The sequence below is a fragment of the Mytilus trossulus genome, chromosome 5 (genome assembly GCF_036588685.1).
Source record: "Mytilus trossulus isolate FHL-02 chromosome 5, PNRI_Mtr1.1.1.hap1, whole genome shotgun sequence".
In the NCBI taxonomy this organism is placed as follows: Eukaryota; Metazoa; Mollusca; class Bivalvia; order Mytilida; family Mytilidae; genus Mytilus; species Mytilus trossulus.
Genome location: NC_086377.1, coordinates 69280304 through 69299448, shown reverse-complemented (window position 1 = coordinate 69299448; position 19145 = coordinate 69280304). Strand labels below are relative to the sequence as shown.

General features: G+C 32.1%; 1 protein-coding gene and 1 long non-coding RNA gene across 2 annotated transcripts; both read left to right on the top strand.

The window, feature by feature from the left end:
* The first annotated feature begins 208 nt into the window (after window positions 1–208).
* On the top strand, window positions 209–1862 carry LOC134719843 (uncharacterized). The gene is made up of 3 exons (XR_010107721.1): window positions 209–260; window positions 572–744; window positions 1067–1862. It is a non-coding gene; the product is annotated as an uncharacterized LOC134719843 (long non-coding RNA).
* A 10572-nt stretch (window positions 1863–12434) lies between these two features.
* On the top strand, window positions 12435–14390 carry LOC134719842 (uncharacterized). Its single transcript, XM_063582786.1, has 4 exons — window positions 12435–12601; window positions 13312–13395; window positions 13697–13786; window positions 14097–14390. The coding sequence occupies exons 1-4, from the start codon at window positions 12560–12562 to the stop codon at window positions 14247–14249; spliced, it is 369 nt and encodes a 122-aa protein (XP_063438856.1). The 5' UTR covers window positions 12435–12559; the 3' UTR covers window positions 14250–14390.
* The last annotated feature ends 4755 nt before the right edge of the window (window positions 14391–19145 follow it).

The following is a 19145-nucleotide window of genomic DNA, read 5'->3' as shown; positions in this document are numbered from 1 at the left end:
GGAAACAAAAATAACTTTACCATTTAGTTAGATACCTTCCTGACATTCCAGATACAGAAGATGAAACATCTTTAGACATACATACACAATGGCTTCAAAGAGAGTATAAAAAAACCAGATCAAGACTTGGAAAATGTCAACAGATAAATGGACTTAACATTCCCATACAGGCGTAGGCAAATAGTGGAAGACAAAATAAGTGTCAGAGATCTGCCAGAGATCTGGTTGAGCTTTATCCATGGCTTACATCCAGACATGAGGTAGGAAAATTTAAAAGATGATTGTGAGAAAACTATTGACTATTTAAGGCAAACATAACAAAGATAGAATTTAAAAAGTACAAATAATAAACAAGCAGGACAATCTTTGCATTGAATTTGATCGGGTAAATGTGATATCATGTAAAAATGTTAATGATTATGCTTCCATCATTTTAACCCTATATAGTTAACAAAATGAATTTAGTAGCACATACCTTTATTATGTTTGAAATTTTTTTTAATGTAACTATGAATGAAGATTTTACAAAAATATATGCATATGACATAATGTGTTGCAAAATTGATTGCAGCTTTTGAAAGAATTCCAGCGCCTTGATCCAAATACAGATTCAAATGACCTCGTTGAATTGCTCACAGAAGGGCTTCAAAAATACAGGAAGGGCATTGTTGGCATAATGAAGGCAAAGCAGAAACCAGATTGATGAGGCAGCCAGACATTATAGAACTGAAGGACAGAGAAATTGTGAGTTGAGTGTTTAAAATTGTTACTGCTTAAGGATTTTTCACTAATCTTATGATATTTCACTGAAATATCAGTGAAATATCATATCTTTGAATACTATATATGTTTCACCTATTTCTTTTCTAAAAAAAATGTACGTTAAAGTGTTTGAAAAATCCAACAGTATTGGAGATGCCAAGCTTTGACTCTAAACATAGTGATATCTTTATGCCAATTTCTTTCATTACAGATCTTGTATAGTTGAATCATCAGATTGTTTGAATTTGTCTTACATATATATGCGTTTATGGGCAATCAAAAACAAAGTTTTTATATGTTTTAGATGCTGATGATTGTATGGCCCTTGCTTGTATGGCTGTGTTGTTTAAAGAACAGGCTGAAACCTTGTTTGTTTAAGAAAATGCAGAAAATCAAACGCCGATGGCTATTAAAGTACACACCCATATTATGACAATGGATACAGATGCTTTCAGTGGCTTTGCAGGGGATACTGAAGTGTTCAAATGCGATTCTTTTTTTGAAGCATACAGTGGCCTATTAGCATGTATTTATGTGTTGAACTTGGCATACCCTAAAGATCTGGAAAAGTCATTCCTCTTTGTTCAAAACATCTTGTTAGGGTTAAAAGACAATGAAGCAAACACAATAGACACACGTATTGTAAATGTGCTTCCTATGGTCAATGGAGAACTTAAAAAAAGACAATAGGTCAATACGTTTTAGATACTGTTATATACCAGTATCATGCATATGTGAGACATTCATCTTTTACCATACCTATGTTTTTATGCCAACAATAGAAAACTGTGAAAATTTAAACTGTAAATATTAAAGAGGAAGTAGGTACGAAAATCACATTTTTTGTAAAGGTTTTTGTACATTAATTATATATTATAAGGAATGTGTACTTCATGGTCACATGTGATGAATAATGATAAATTTAACCATTGCTTAACATTTATAATTATTTTTTGTTTAAATCCACATGTTTATACATTTCACAGGGTTATCTTATTCATATGCTCTAATAATTTAGTTTAAAATGGTAGCTTAGTGCCCTTTTCAAGAATGACCTTTCAATATTAAAATAAACTTTTGTGTCAACTTATTCATTCACGTCTAAAACTGATATAAGCGATTATTAGAATTTAATAGATATATGTATGCTCACACAAAAATTTATAGTGCTTTAAAGAAATAAAAACAACATATCATGCTTAATTAACTGTTAGCTACATGTATACTTAATTATTGACAATTTAATTTTATTCTAAGTGTTTTAAAATGTAAACTTAAAGTATGAAGACAAAACAATTGATAAGTCTTACTTTGGGTTTTTTTGTAAATAATACTTGAGGGAGAGTTTATTCATTTAAGTTATGCAGGGAGAGCTAATTGATTCAAACAATGATTGTGCGTTAACTAGATGGGTTATTTAACTTATTGAAATAACTTTAGAATTGTTAGTTGAATCTTCTAAATACGAAACATTGTTAATATTGTTTAGGGTAGACAGGTTATAAATGTTTTGTTAATATGAATTAAAATGACGTCTTTGTGGTAAATTGAGGAAATTTTACCTATTTATTTGTTGATGATTGGAATTACTTTGTATTGTCTAATCAAATGTATTGTAGTCATGTGTTTATGCATCTTATTGAAATAAAATATGTAGGATCTATTTTCTATTTTTTTTTCTGAACTTCACACACTGACAAATTTAGTTAAATAATTGTTTTAGTGTTCAGGCCTAATATGGATAAATTTAAGGAGAGTGTGTGAAAGAGAAAAAAAAACAAGGAGTGTAAAGAAATGGTTTTGTCTTTATAGACGTTGAAGGTCAATTATCAATACGGAATGCAACACGTTTTTTTATCTGCATTAATTGGCAAACAAGGTTTAAATTCAATTCATTTTTAGGATCCTGTGACCTATTACTGAAGTTTTTGTATGTTGCCTTTCAGTCATTGTTGTATTCATATCGATCAAAATTTTATATTTACATTATGTTTTCTGAATTGAAAGATCACTTATACATACAGGAACCGTAGAAGCTTTTAACAAAAAACTTGAAATTCCTGTTGAATTTAATGGTCATATATGGAGAATGGTTTAATGGCCTCAGACCCCTTTGAATGGAAATATTTGGTTGATTGTGCAGTGAAACATTGAAGCATGACTTGAGGGTCCCTTTTATGGCAGTCAAAAAACCTTTAAAAAAACATCTAGATTTTCAATTTTGAACATGATACCTGTACATTAGGGAAATACCTATATGAAATTGCACTGCTATGTCACAATACATACTAATTAAAAAAAGGATTTCTAATCTGTACCATAACTAGGTTAGAAACGTACCACATGAGGATGATCTGGTACCTGTACTTATAGCTAGCAAAGTTACTAGCTGAAGGCGGTATTCCTACTAGGAAATGTTTGTAGAGTTACTTGAAGCTAGAAGAATAACTAGACTTACCATGTATTTGCCACTTGGAGGACCTAATTATGTTACTAAAGTAGTAATATTACTTATTCAGAATAGTAAACTCACCAAGCATCCTAGTATAATTACTAGGAACTAACGGTGTTATTACTAAGTAGCCTAGTGAATTTACTTTGAAGGCCTAGTATAATTACTAGGTAGGCTAGTAAATATATGTATAGCCTAGTAATCTCATGGACAGTAAGTTTACTAGTTTACTTAGTAGAGACTACTAGGTATTTTTTTCAGTGAATCTGCTCAAATTTTAGGTAAATGCTGAATATATAAAGAGGGACGAAAGATATCAAAGGGACAGTCAAACTCGTAAATCTAAAACAAACTGACAACGCCATGGCTAAAAATGAAAAAGACAAACAGAAAAACAATAGTAAACATGACACAACATAGAAAACTAATGAATAAACAACACGAACCCCACCAAAAACTAGGGGTGATCTCAGGTGCTCCGGAAGGGTAAGCAGATCCTGCTCCACATGCGGCACCCGTTGTGTTGCTTATGTGATTACAAATCCGGTGAATAGTCTAATTCGGTAGGTCAAATTCATGAAAGGGAAGGGGATTGTAGTTACGACGTAAGGAACATATCCGATATCATTTGTGAAACGGTTATTCCATAACGGTCAACCAACTCGTGATGGCGTCCGTAAAATTTACGAAGGGATGATTTCAACTTCGCCATTTGGAACTCTTGGTGGAGTCTCAAATAAATAGAATTTGGTTTGATGGTAAGGTGTGGGAAAGATACTTTCAAGTTTCTATTCTTGCATTTAACTGCCGAATCAATGTTTAGGATGCAGAAAACTTAAATAATGTAGATATCTGGGAAACAAAAAAATGTATTTTGTAGCATATGGTAACTGCAAGCTTGATTTTTGTACTTCAAATGCTAAAATTCATAAAATATTTATATTCACATTTTATCTATTAAAACATTAAATTGTTCCAAAATGTTTCCAACTGGTTTCACAGATATCCGTAAATATAAATATTTGGTGTATATCAGCATTAGTTGTTTTCTATATATGTTTATCTGGGTGTGTTTAAGGGAAAGATATGTTGAAGAACCTTCTTCTAGTGGTGAGCAATCTGAAGGAGAAGATGAGTATTGCAATGAGCCGTTCCAGAACATCGACAACCTTTTAAATGAAGACAATCATTTGGTTACACAACTGTCACAAATTGTACCTGATAGAGATGTCAGAATAAAACATTTGATTGTTCAACATACTCAATACAATATTTCTCAAGAATCATAGGATGAAAGCACAACTAATTAGTGTGCAAGGTTGAACTGAAACAGTTGATTAAAAGCATCAGTTCAAAGACAATAGGGTTCAAAATTCCAAGACATATTCACTTTAACGGATCCACCAAAAAGGTTCAAAGTAGTTGATAATAATGCTCCAACTATAATTGGCCTTAGTGACATAGATAAATTCGGTTACATAAAATATTTTATTTCTGATTGATTGATTGATTGTTGGTTGCTTTACGCCGCATTAGCACAAAAAGGCTATCTCGCGGCGAGAGCTAATTCGAAATTTTTACAATTTAAAGCATATTTTTAAAATAAGACAAAAGGTCCTTCAATACACTAAAATTCTAGACTAAAGCAAATTGATTATATACAAATAAAAATCAACAGTAAAATAACGTGATAAAAATTAAAATCGATTTAAATATAATAACATTTTTATATTTTATAATAAATTCCAATTTCTTTTAAAAAAGCAACAATATTTGTAAATGGAACATTATTAAATAAATCATACATATTATTGACATTGAAATGCTTCTTACGAATATCAGCAAAGTCAATACAATTAATTAAAACATGTTTAATAGTATACTTGCAGTTGCAAGGAACACATTGTGGTTCATCTTCATTTTTTAAAAGATACTCGTGTGTTATTCTAGTATGACCAATACGACATCTAGTAATAACACACTGATCTTTTCTGCACATAATATTATCAAAAGGTTTGCCTAAATTAGGTTTAATTTCATGCAATTTATTATCGTCTTTTTTACTCCATTTATTTTTCAATATATTAAAAACATATTCTCTAATATTAGATTTAAAATCAGTATATGGTATATCACAGTTAGATAGAGGGTCACCCAGGGCATTCTTTGCCTCAAGGTCTACAGCTGTGTTTCCAAGGATTCCAACATGACTCGGAACCCATAGAAATATTATTTCTTTCAGAAGAATTTTTAAATTCCTCATTACATATAAAATTTTCAGGATTGTTACCAAACCTATTTAAGGATTTATTAAGGATTTTCCGTGGACCTACGCAAATTTTCAGAAAAAAAGTTGCACTTCGCTTGTGAATTTATAACATTTTAACAATACTTTTTTATTATAATTATATAAAATAAGAAAGCTTATTCAAACTAGAATTGCACACTTTGATTTTTATTAATGTACGAGTACAAATAAGACGATACGAGTCCAAAACCCACGAGGCATGCACGTTTACAAAAAAATCGTAAACTCTGACCTTTTATCACGTGACCAATGTCTTGAACTTACAAGCCATTAAATCGTTTGCCGTTCAACTGCAATAGATGGCAATAAAAAATTAAGAAGAAGTTTATGTCCAAACGGTGGTGAAAAAGTGTTTAATGATGAGGGTTTATCACAAGTTTTATGACCACAAAAGGAAGGTTGGTATTGATTTTGGGAGTTTTGGTCCCAACATTTTAGGAATTAGGGGCCAAAAAGGGCCCAAAATAAGCATTTTCTTGGTTTTTGCACTATAACTTTAGTTTAAGTTAATAGAAATCTATGAAATTTTGACACAAGGTTTATGACCACAAAAGAAAGGTTGGAATTGATTTTGGGAGTTTAGGTCCCAAAAGTTTAGGAATTAGGGGCCAAAAAGGGACCCAAATAAGCATTTTTCTTGGTTTTAGCACCATAACTTTAGTATAAGAATATAGAAATCTATGAAATTTAAACACAAGGTTTATGATAATAAAAGGAAAATTGGTAATGATTTTGGGAGTTTTGGTCCCAACAGTTTAGGAATACCAACGTTGCTGGTTTTGAACGTCCAGTGGCAATTATTTCATGCATATTCGGGACGATATCTAGTTTACAATAAATACAATAGGTAGGATCTCATAATTTAGACCATTTGGATAGTCGGGAAATGTAGAATGCCACTGGAAAATCAGGGTATATTAGATGGGAACAGAAATATGGCCTTGCGGCAGACCACCTACGGGCCCCAAGGAGTTATTGAAGTACTGAAGACAGAAAGCAGTGACCCTCATCACTGTTAATAATCCAATCCCCTGGTTGTATTGCTGATAACTCTGTATGCAAGCGGTTGTATGGTTTTCAACTCTGTATTGAAGCGGTTTTATGGTTTTCAAAGTTCAAATAATACCTGTTTTCTGAAAGTGAGCTCCGTTTGAATGGTTTTGCATTAATTATTTTGGTGACTCTTTAAGGCTTGCTGTTAGGTGTGAGCCGTACCTTGACATTGAATGGTGTACTTTAATAAATTGTTATTTAGATGGATAGAGACACAAAACAAAAATGGAACAAAAAATAAAAATAGACCAGTTAAGTCTCTTGCTCTAATTTATTATCACCCGTGTGATTGTAGAATATTCAACTGTAAATATATTAGAACCCAACAATGTCCACATTCATTAGTAATCAATATTCCGTAGTTAAATTATGATTATGGGGATAAATTAATCGCAATTAAATGTTTAGTACTATGAATGTAGTAAATGACGAAGTTTATTGTAATGCCAAGAATATTATTAGAGTTATCCCTCTTTATAAGCAACCTGCGTTTTAGAAAATTCTGGTTAATCCGACTTTTTTGTTTGTTTTACCCACTGTTTTTATATTTCCTCCAGCATGGCTTGATAAATTTTGAACATAATTACGAAGAACATTATCATTCTCCTTGTCCCTTGGCGATGCAAGTAGTTACCCTAGATTGTAGCCTCGTTCAAACTAACTGGTTCTTCTACTTGCAAACTAAAATCACCAGAAACATTTATGTTCTCTCGTTCTAAAAATGCTACATGCCAAACAAAATGTCCGGAATGCTATCACATAATCTCCACCATCAAAATCAGCTACCCCCGAGGATAGCATTGCTTCTGCTATTTTATATGTTCCTAGAGAGTGTGTTAAATCACTGTCATCTCATTCCTTTTCATCAAGGGTTATACTGAGTTATATCAAAATTATCTTTAAGTCGTCTTGCCAAGATTATCTCGCCTTTACCCTTTTTCAGGCTCTGGCGGTTATGTTTCTAGTCTCCTAATTTGATTAGAGTAGTAAAGTCGGAATCAAATTTGATCCCGTCTTGATTTTCTGATATTGTTTAAATACTCAGATTTTCTACATCAATTCAATTTTATCTTAGCTGTATTTGGCAAAACTTTCAGGAAATTTGGACACCAATACTTTTCAACTTTGTACTTTATTTACCTTTTTGACTTTTTTGGATTTGCGCGTCCGGCCTTTAATAGTATGCTTTGGTTAACATGATTTAAATAATCTTTTAACATGTATTGCAAAGTCTTCTGAGTAGTTGAAAGAATATCAATCTCGGAAAATACATGTCATTTTCACAACCAGATGCTCCGCAGGGCGTAGCTTTATACGACCGCAGAGGTTGAACCCTGAACGGTTGGGGCAAGTATGGACACAACATTCAAGCTGGATTCCGCTCTAAATTTGGATTGTGATTAAATAGTTGACACAGCATAGGTTTCTGACACAGAATGAATGTATTCAAATGAACTTAAAATTTTTGTTTTCTCTTAGAGCAATTCACTATGCTGTTGAATATTAATCCTCTCAAAAAAATGTTTGAAGAAATTTTCTTTTTATTTATGAAATTTCAAATGAGAAAAATTGAACCCAATTATTTAATCACATCCCCCTTTCCCTTATTCCAAAACTAATTTCAATTAAAATATTCTAATGGAGTTTGCAACAATTACTACTCATTTAAATACATCATAAAATATTAAGATGTAAAAAAAACTGCTTGTTATCACTGAATGGTAAAGATTATTTAAATTTATCAGTTGGTAGTAAAAAGTGAATATACATTGTATATTGTATATAACTAAGATTTAAGTTGATTCTGGACAAAGAAAGATAACTCCAATTAAAAAAAAATCTTGCAGATATTACTTGCTTACTATACTGGACAAAGAAAGATAACTCTTAATTAAAAAAAAATTTGCTATTTCACAATATTGTGAAATTAGATATTTCTTGCCATTGCACAATACTGTGCAATTGATAAGACTTGCTATTGCACAATACTTAATATAATAATTTTAGATCCTGATTTGGACCAACTTGAAAACTGGGCCCATAATCAAAAATCTAAGTACATGTTTAGATTCAGCATATCAAAGAGGCCCAAGAATTTAGTTTTTGTTAAAATCAAACTTAGTTTAATTTTGGACCCTTTGCACTTTAATTTAGACCAATTTTAAAACTGGACCAAAAATTAAGAATCTACATACACAGTTAGATTTGGCATATCAAAGAACCCCAATTATTCAATTTTTGATGAAATCAAACAATGTTTAATTTTGGACCTCGATTTGGGCCAACTTGAAAACTGGGCCAATAATAAAAAATCTAAGTACATTTTTAGATTCAGCATATTAAAGAACCCAAAGGTTTCAATTTGTGTTAAAATCAAACTTAGTTTAATTTTGGACCCTTTGGACCTTAATGTAGACCAATTTGAAAACGGGACCAAAAATTAAGAATCTACATACACAGTTAGATTCGGCATATTAAAGAACCCCAATTATTCAATTTTGATGAAATCAAACAAAGTTTAATTTTGAACCCTTTGGGCCCCTTTTTTCTTAACTGTTGGGACCAAAACTCCCAAAATCAATACCAACCTTCCTTTTATAGTCATAAACCTTGTGTTTAAATTTCATAGATTTCTATTTACTTATACTAACGCTATGGTGCGAAAACCAAGAAAAATGCTTATTTGGGTCCCTTTTTGGCCCCTAATTCCTAAACTGTTGGGACCGAAACTCCCAAAATCAATACCAACCTTCCTTTTGTGGTCATGAACATTGTGTTTAAATTTCATTGATTTCTATTTACTTTAACTAAAGTTATTGTGCAAAAACCAAGAATAATGCTTATTTGGTCCCTTTTTTGGCCCCTAATTCCTAAACTGTTGAAACCAAAACTCCCAAAATCAATCCCAACCTTTCTTTTGTGGTCATAAACCTTGTGTCAAAATTTCATAGATTTCTATTTACTTTTACTAAAGTTAGAGTGCGAAAACTAAAAGTATTCGGACGACGACGACGACGACGACGACGCCAACGTGATAGCAATATACGACGAAATTTTTTTCAAAATTTGCGGTCGTATAAAAACTGATTGGGGTTAATTACTATTGAAATTCATAAACATGATATATAGCCATTTTTGTTTTATTAAATTATATGCATATGTACATTGTATTAATTCTTTTCAACTTATGGTTTTAACATATTAAGAGAACATAATTATTAATTACAGATCCAGGATTGAAAAGGTTATATATGGGGACATAATAAGAAATAGTGGAAATGTAGATCCATTTGATACTGTGCATGCTTTTGGCGAGAGCCAAGCAGTTCTACGTGTGAACTAGGAAATTAAGTATGAAAGCACAACAGTTCAGCCTGAGCAGTTGAATCTGATAACCCTCCAGTTGAGCAGTTTTCTGATTTGGTAAACAATTTTAATATCTGTAATTAGAAATAAAAGAAAAAAGATAAAGAAACATACCAAGAAATTTTTTAAAGGTCTTTCAAAACAACAACTTATGGATAGAAACATGAGCGCAAAACATTGGTTACTAACGACAGTTTTTGTTTAAGGTGAAAGAATGATATATGCTTCAATACAAGTAGTATACAGTAAGGATTAAAACAGTTCTACCCAAGATAAGTTTCGGACAGTTTTAGTTTAAGCTATAACAGTAGTGGTGTATGTTTTTTTTTTATTATTCTTAGATGAAACTGTGAATTCGACATTCCAGGACATTTTCGCCTTTACAACTGGATTAAAATTACCACCACCCCTAGGATTGAATCCAGAACCATCAATCGCATTTCTCCATGTAGAGAATCTTAATCATCGCCTTGAGAAGAAAGATCGGTTTTCGCCTGTGCCGTCCAAGAAAATGTATTGACCATTGTTTAGCAAAAATTCGACCTGCGGATACATTGATCCCCATTGAAAATATGGAAGCAGTTAACCATAATATGCTGGTTAGAAGTGTTGAGTCTGACAATGAATACCAAGTTAACTCAAAGATGATTTACCAAAATGTTCATGTCCAGATTGGAGGAAACATCACTGGTCATGTAAGCATATGCTGGTCAGTCATGATGAATATGCCAAACAAAGATTGGAATACACTGCCAGAGTACTTGAAAGCAACCCCACATTTTAATATTGATTTTGGACTTCTAGAAACAAACAGAACAGAAACACTGATTGTTAAGCATGCAAGCAGCTCAATGAAATATGAATGCCAACAAGATTCAACTACTTGCAGAGATAACACAGTAGAAAATTCCTCTTCCAAAGCTCAAAACTTATGTTTAGACAACATTAAACAAATTACATCCAATTTATTTTATGTTAATAACAGCCAATACCTAGAAGAGTTCAATAATAGACTGATAGTGTTGGTAAAAGAAACTGAAATGGAAGCATCACCACATCAAAATGGTCTTCGATTAGATTTGCCTGCTACCAAAAAGAAGACCATATGTAGAAGTCAGAAAAATTGCCTTCACCAAAAAAAAAAAAAAAAATACACCCTTATAATTTTTTGGGATAAAATTATGAATAATTTATATAAAACTGCAAGAATTGTTTGTATTAAAAAGATCTGCTAGGAAAAAAGCAAATAAAAAGCAGTCAGGAACAAGTGTTATAAGTTTTTAGTTGATGCTGCTTCACCTTGACCTAATACAGGATAAATGAACATGATAAATAGATGGACACACGAAAAGTACGGAATAACAATAGGGAAAATGTTCTGAAGCAGTAGACCATGAATAAGGCAGTTGAGCAAAATATTCGCCATGGAAATGAGATAGGTCAATGCCTATCCAACTGTATACCATACATCATTGACCTACCACCAATGTTTCCACATAAACTGACCTTATAAAAACTAAGTAAAATTTTCAAAGTCAATAGACCTAATCGCAAAATGATATTGTTGACGAAAACGGCACCAACACACAAAACAGTATACCTAAATCTTGATCTAGGCGAGACAAAATTAGCACATGACGTAAAATATCAAATAACCAATTTCTTTGCAGATATAGCAGGCTTTCTTAACAATAGATGACTTAGAGAAATTAAGATTGGCAATGGAGAAAAATAATGATATAGAGGTCCAGAAAATCAGAGACGAAAATATGAAAGAAATTAACGTTACCGAGTTTAACAAAAATCACAATCTTGACCACTCAGAATTAGACTGGAGTAGTAGAGAGTGTTCAGTTTTAGGCGCCGAAAAAAGGTAGGCACGCTGGCACGGATAAATATGGTCATGCCCCTCCCTCCCTGTCAATCAACAGAAGTCATGACCTTTCGTTTCGATTACACATAAACTTATTTGGTCATAACGATCTGTGAAAACGTATACTTCCACACGACAACGACGAAGTCATTGTCGATCTGAATCCAAATTTGATCAATCTATTCTTTTACACGATGACGTAGTCGATCTGAATCCAAATTTGATTATATGACCAGGTAAATGTTGTTCGAGGAGGTAACACTTTTCAGCCTCACCCGATGAACTTATTTGGACAACAAGTTATGGACATTCTTCCTAAAACTCGCAATAGAAAACCCCGCCAACCAATCATGAATGTAGGTTTGCAAGATATTTCGTCCAATGCGAAAAACAGTACCGCCCCTACACACAAATATCAATCAATCACATATTTAATTAGGAACGTTCACAAAACCTTCACTTCAAAACAAACTTTCTACATGGACGCACGCGATAAAAAGAAGCTGACCAAGAATTTCGTCAGATTAGTCCATCGGAATAGATTAATATCTTTTGAGGAACCGATCCTTGAAATCTCCTAAAAAGGTTCAATCGACCTAAAATATGGAGTGTGAAATCCACGCTAAGAAACTGTATAAAAACAGTGCGTATATTGTATTCACTCACAGTTCTTTGTAAAACATCGAAGTTGTGCCTTAAAGTTTATTCATTCAATCGGACTTTGTTCTATTTTTTATTTTCTAACATGTCTTATATCATGGATACACCCGTCAGTGCAGAAGATCTGGTAAGTTTATTTCAAGCATTGCATTTGATTCATTTGTACATTTAATTTAAAACCTTGTCTTTAATGTCTTTATTTAAATCATTGACATTGATGTACTTGTATACTAAGTCATTATACATATTTCCGTTTATTCAAAAATACTTCAGAAGATATCCTTGTACAAAATTCATAATCTATATAGTTCTGTTAACAATATTTTACCGTATATATATATATTTACCGAACTGCGAAATAAAAGATATTTTTCGATACTTGCAAACCGTTTAACAAATTTATAGATTTGAATTTCTGTCTTTTAATATGATTCAAATGTAACCGGAAATATAGATTTTTTTTTTCTTTATTCTTTAAGATATATGTATAAGAATCTTTATCATCAAAACCATATGTTTTTCAATATAAAATTACTATAAAAAATTCTCTTTATGTATTCTTTGAATTTTTTTTTTTCGAAATGCTATCAAAAATATGCTATAACATATTTCCGTATATATTTACCAAACTGTGAAATGAAAGTTATACGAGTAGAGAAGCTTATTGTTAACATTGGAATAAAATCTCGGTTTATTTTTGCTAATTTATTTCATTGAAATATGTTGCATATGCATGCGGATATAAAGCTTTAAACAAACCTGAATTTATACAAAACCTAACCAATGTAAAACATGTAAAACTAATATCTTCTCTTTTTCTTTTTTTTCTGATACTAGGTTTTTGACCAACCCACTAGAAGGGTTTTATGGAGTCGGGGGAGTCCAAAAACTATAGAGACTCCAGTTGTAGAAGAACCAGCGGTAAGCGAAAATTTTACTTTACTGAGTTAATTTTGTTTCCTTTTGGTACTTCCATGTTTAATAAACTGTCATGATTTAAAAGAAAAACAAAACACGCAAGAATGGGAGCTAAACGTACAAAAGACAATGATGTAGATAGCGAAACGTATATTCAATTGTTTTTAATTGACGAATTTTGAACTTATTCACGTCATGAATTATATCTAGCTTCAATGAACAGGTTTGTTTTAAAAATGTTGATTCGAGCATTATTTATCATACATTTATATACATGTATGTATATGTTTACATTCCATTTCAGACTATAGCCTGGGAGTCAAAAGCTCGCAAGAGATTATTTTCGCCGGGTCCATCTTTTGGAACCATGGAATCGTTCCTGGATCTAGCTGTGGTAAGATAAATTTACTTAATTTATTGATATCGTTAGTTATGAGAATATTACAAATAAATAAAAATGAAATTCACCCAGGAAGAACAATAACCTACTTGACTCAAAAACTAACTTTATAATCAAAAGAAGGGCTAAGGCGTATAAATTCATGATACAAAATCCCTACACGCACAACACAATATCCAAAGCAAAGGATCAGTGCTTGTATTGCTGTTCTTTATCTCAAAGTCACAGTTTAAAATAAAAAATCTTGCCCTAAACTTTGATGGAATGTTATGTTAAGACAAAGTTTTTTGTTTTCTCTTTGTAGTCAATAGAAAGGCTTTATCCAGAAAAAGAGAGAATTGAGGCAGAGAATCGCAAGCTAAAACAGAAAGTGACCAAGTTAAAACAAAAACTGAACAATCGAATATGGAGGCTACCAGATATTAGTCGTCTACGACCAAGAACTATTAAAAAGTAGTGTTGTCAAATTGTACAGTTTTGACTAAGCGGTTACTGGGACAACCTTTCGACCGATTTACCGGTTAACCGGTAGTTTAGTTCATGTTCAAAGGGCTTGAGTTTCTCATGGAATTACTCTTCAAATGCATTGTTTAATGATACTATGAATTAAAGTGTGTCCGTAGGTATTATAAGCCTTGGCTTTGAGCTTTCCTGGTGAAATTTGTTTTTACTTTCCAAAAATAAAACAAATGCTAATTACATGTAAACGAAGAAGTTAAATGTATAGTACATTTTTGTCAATATGTGACTTTTCTATTTTAAAAGTCCCTTCAACAATATGAAAGGTAAATAATCCAATAATACCATACATACTATGGCGTTTGTAATAACTTCAGGTTGAGAATATGAAAATCTTGAAAAGCTTTAAACAACCCTGAATTTATACAAAACCTGACCAATGTATAACATGTAAAACTAATATCTCTTCTTTTTCCTTTTTTTTTTTCTGATACTAGGTTTTTGACCAACCCACTAGAAGGGTTTTATAGAGTCGGGGGAGTCCAAAAACTATAGAGACTCCAGTTGTAGAAGAACCAGCGGTAAGCGAAAATTTTACTTTACTGAGTTAATTTTGTTTCCTTTTGGTACTTCCATGTTTAATAAACTAATTTTGTTTCCTTTTGGTACTTCCATGTTTAATAAACTGTCATGATTTAAAGGAAAAACAAAACACGCAAGAATGGGAGCTAAACGTTCAAAAGACAATGATGTAGATAGCGAAACGTATATTCAATTGTTTTTTATTGACGAATTTTGAACTTATTCACGTCATGAATTATATCTAGCTTCAATGAACAGGTTTGTTTTAAAAATGTTGATTCGAGCATTATTTATCATACATTTATATACATGTATGTATATGTTTACATTCCATTTCAGACTATAGCCTGGGAGTCAAAAGCTCGCAAGAGATTATTTTCGCCGGGTCCATCTTTTGGAACCATGAAATCGTTCCTGGATCTAGCTGTGGTAAGATAAATTTACTTTAGCATTCGTAAGCTTTTATGTACAAACTATTTTAAATTGATTATTGATATACTAAATGTTGAGAATTGGATCCATTTGTACATTTTCAGGATAATTTATTGATATCGTTAGTTATGAGAATATTACAAATAAATAAAAATGAAATACACCCAGGAAGAACAATAACCTACTTGACTCAAAAACTAACTTTATAATCAAAAGAAGGGCTAAGGCGTATAAATTCATGATACAAAATCCCTACACGCACAACACAATATCCAAAGCAAAGGATCAGTGCTTGTATTGCTGTTCTTTATCTCAAAGTCACAGTTTAAAATAAAAAATCTTGCCCTAAACTTTGATGGAATTTTATGTTAAGACACAGTTTTTTGTTTTCTCTTTGTAGTCAATAGAAAGGCTTTATCCAGAAAAAGAGAGAATTGAGGCAGAGAATCGCAAGCTAAAACAGAAAGTGACCAAGTTAAAACAAAAACTGAACAATCGAATATGGAGGCTACCAGATATTAGTCGTCTACGACCAAGAACTATTAAAAAGTAGTGTTGTCAAATTGTACAGTTTTGACTAAGCGGTTACTGGGACAACCTTTCGACCGATTAACCGGTTAACCGGTAGTTTAGTTCATGCTAGGCTGAAATCTGTTTTACACCACTGCTTGAAACTTTAAGGTAGCAAATATTTAAAAGGGTTTATTTCAGACGTCTTCATTTCTCTCAATTCCAACAGATTGTACCGTCAAATCGTAAGTGATACTTGGCTGGTACAGAACCGTTTACTTTTAGTACATACATTTCAGTTGACTACAGACAACTATTTCAGTCAGTCCGAGCATTAAATGTTAAAATTATTCGTACAATTGAGAATGAAAATAGGGAATGTGCCAAATGTGGGAATAGATTAAAGAAAATATATCAGTTTAACTTTTGAAAATAAAAGATGTTCTTAACAATCTCCGTTTTCAAAGCCAAAACGAGCATCTGTGAGATACGTTCAGGGACGGGTACCCCACTAAACTAGTCTAACTGAACATCACAATGTACGGGGACCTGCTCCTGTTACAAATATATACGACGACATTTTTTAATTATATACCTGTGTGCTATATCAAGTGATCATTGGAAGTAAAATCGGTTAGTATTTGTTTATTTTGTACTTGTTATGTATTGTTACGTCAAATATTAAGCCCCCGCTATTAAATATTCATGGTTTTTTTTTATAGATGATAAGATGTACTAGCTGGCGGGAAAGCACACCATATTGATTTGCGAAAAATGCCAATCTTGAGAATGAATTTTCCTTCGCCATATGGCTCGTGATATTTAACAATACCAGGGAGTAAAATTAAGGCTGTAATTATTGAATATCAGCACTTTTCTTATTTAATAAATAAGTACATTCTCACGAAAACAGTTCCAAACAGTTCAACATTGGACCAGGGAGAAGATAAATTTCCATGTGATACCTGCAAGAAAGTGCACCACAGAAATGAAGACTTGCAAATACATAATTCCAGAAACCATCAGGTAATACTATGTACCTAACATCACTCGATGACAAGCAGTTCAATAAAGTAACAAACAAAAACCCGTTACTTTATGTAACACAGAATATGGCACTACTTTTACAGAAAATGCCTGAAAAAAGTCAGAAATATGACAGTTGTTATCCATTCGTTTGATGTTTTAGAACTTTTGATTTTGCCATTTGATTTGGGTCTTTCCTCTTTGAATTTTCCTCGGAGTACAGCATTTTTTTTGTTAGATTCTATAAGATATATTAATTGATTTTACAAGACATTTTAAGATAACAACTTATATTTCATTTTTATATCTATACAGGCTGGAACCAACCTCAGCACTGTCACCAACTCCAGGTGCACTTCAAGTTGTAGAATTTCAAGATATGCTAGTCATGGACAATCATCTAGATCTGATACAAATTTTGCCAATTCGTTTTTTTGTTATCATAACCTCCATGTTCATGCATATACCAAAGTATCTTGTAGAGTTTACCCACTACTCGTGTACATCATTTGTTGCTAGCTTGTGCCAAAAACAGTCCAATTTTAACTTGATGTGAAATTCAAGTAAAAATCTTTCAAAGTTCCCCCATACACCATTAAATTTGGCGTAGACGATCCCCCCCCCCCCAAAAAAAAATGCCCTAACAAAACTGTGGATATATTTTTTTCAGTATTATTTTCATTTTCCAACCCCTATATATCCGAGAAGTAGGTCAAAATAACCGCCAATGCATCAAATACAGTCTACCAACTTTTTTCGAAGAGATACATAGCAGACCAAGATAAACATATGAATCTTTACTATCAATAATGTCATTACATTTAAATGTAAAATTCTTATGAAACTTTCTCTTTGAAAAAATTACAATCTTTGTTTTTTGTCGGTGTATCGTTGTTACAATGTTTGATGTAAATATTATTTTTTAGTGCTTGCTGTTTGGGTCTTCTTTTTCAGCCATTTTAGTGTGTAGTAATATGTGTTATTTATAAGGCATGAGTGTTTGTTTTGAAATGAAATGCAAGGTTTTTAGGGCTAACTGTATGAGAGTGTACGTTTTAGTGTTAACTTTTGTTGTATTTGGTAGCTGAATACATAAATGTATATTTTATTGTGAATATCACACCGCAAATAAAAGATCCATGACTGTTTTGTTTTCCGTGAACAATTCTTCTGTTTCCAGATAAATAGATCGCGAAAAAAAATCATTTTAAAATCTAGTTCATGGTTTTTTTTGTCTCTCTGTGTTGTTTCTTGAGTAGTAATTATACATATTTTAATAATTTTATAATGATTAAATAGTGTACACATATTAAACTGCTTATTTGGGCCCTTTTTGGCCCCTAATTCCTAAAATGTTAGGATCAAAACTCCTAAAATCAATCCCAACCTTCCTTTTGTGGTCATAAACCTTGTGTTAAAATTTTATAGATTTTTATTCTCTCACTAAAGTTAGAGTGCGAAAACTTAAAGTATTCGGACGACGAAGACGACGCCAACGTGATAGCAATATACGACGTGGTCGTATGATAAAAAGCTAATCTAAATAGATGTCGTCTACCTCAAAAATGTTATACTAGTACTAAGTAATACATAACACATTGTTTAAATATTTTTTTTCTGTTTTAGGTCTTTAAACCGTCGAAAATTCCTAAAAGCTTTGCCAAATACAACTTGTGCAATATAAGCGAGGTTATAAAGTCTTAGAATTTCAAAAAATTCTGAACAGTAAATTTATTAATATAACCATATCAATGACAATTCATGTCAGCAAAAAAAGCGAGTCTAGACACCTCGGACAAAGACGGATGTAAAGATGAATATCCAGTTATTTGAAAGCAATATTTTAGGTAAAGTTCTACTACAAAATAAAATAAAATGTTAAACCATTTGGTACATGTATAAAAAACCTCATCTGAAGAGTCTAAGACAAATACCTTTGGTAATCCTCTTAAAAGAAATAGAGAAGTCTTGGTCAGATTGTTTTCAAATAAGCCATCTTTCATATTGAAATGCTTTAAAATTGCACTCGTACGTGTTGGATGTGACATTCCTGCTAGTAGAAAGCTGTGTATACATGCAGCAACCTCAGGTTGCAACATATGTAAAAAGAAATTCCCGGGTACTGTAGGTGAAAAAAAATTGGTGGTTTTGATAAATTAGAATGGCCGTCAAGAGACAACGAAAATCATCGTCAAGATTGATTGATTGATTGTTGGTTGCTTAACGTCCAGTGGCAAATAGTTCATGCATATTGAGGACGAGAACAAGTTAACAATAAATACAATAGGTAGGTAGTTGTAATAGTCATCTAGGATGATGGTCGGGGAATTTGTGACTGCCACTG

What these genes read in the sequence shown, in the direction of transcription:
- LOC134719842 (XM_063582786.1), top strand. Translation starts at nt 12,560, where the DNA reads ATGTCTTATATCATGGATACACCCGTCAGTGCAGAAGATCTG. An exon ending in CCGTCAGTGCAGAAGATCTG is followed by an intron (nt 12,602 to 13,311) that starts GTAAGTTTATTT and finishes TTCTGATACTAG; the next exon opens with GTTTTTGACCAACCCACTAG. An exon ending in CAGTTGTAGAAGAACCAGCG is followed by an intron (nt 13,396 to 13,696) that starts GTAAGCGAAAAT and finishes ATTCCATTTCAG; the next exon opens with ACTATAGCCTGGGAGTCAAA.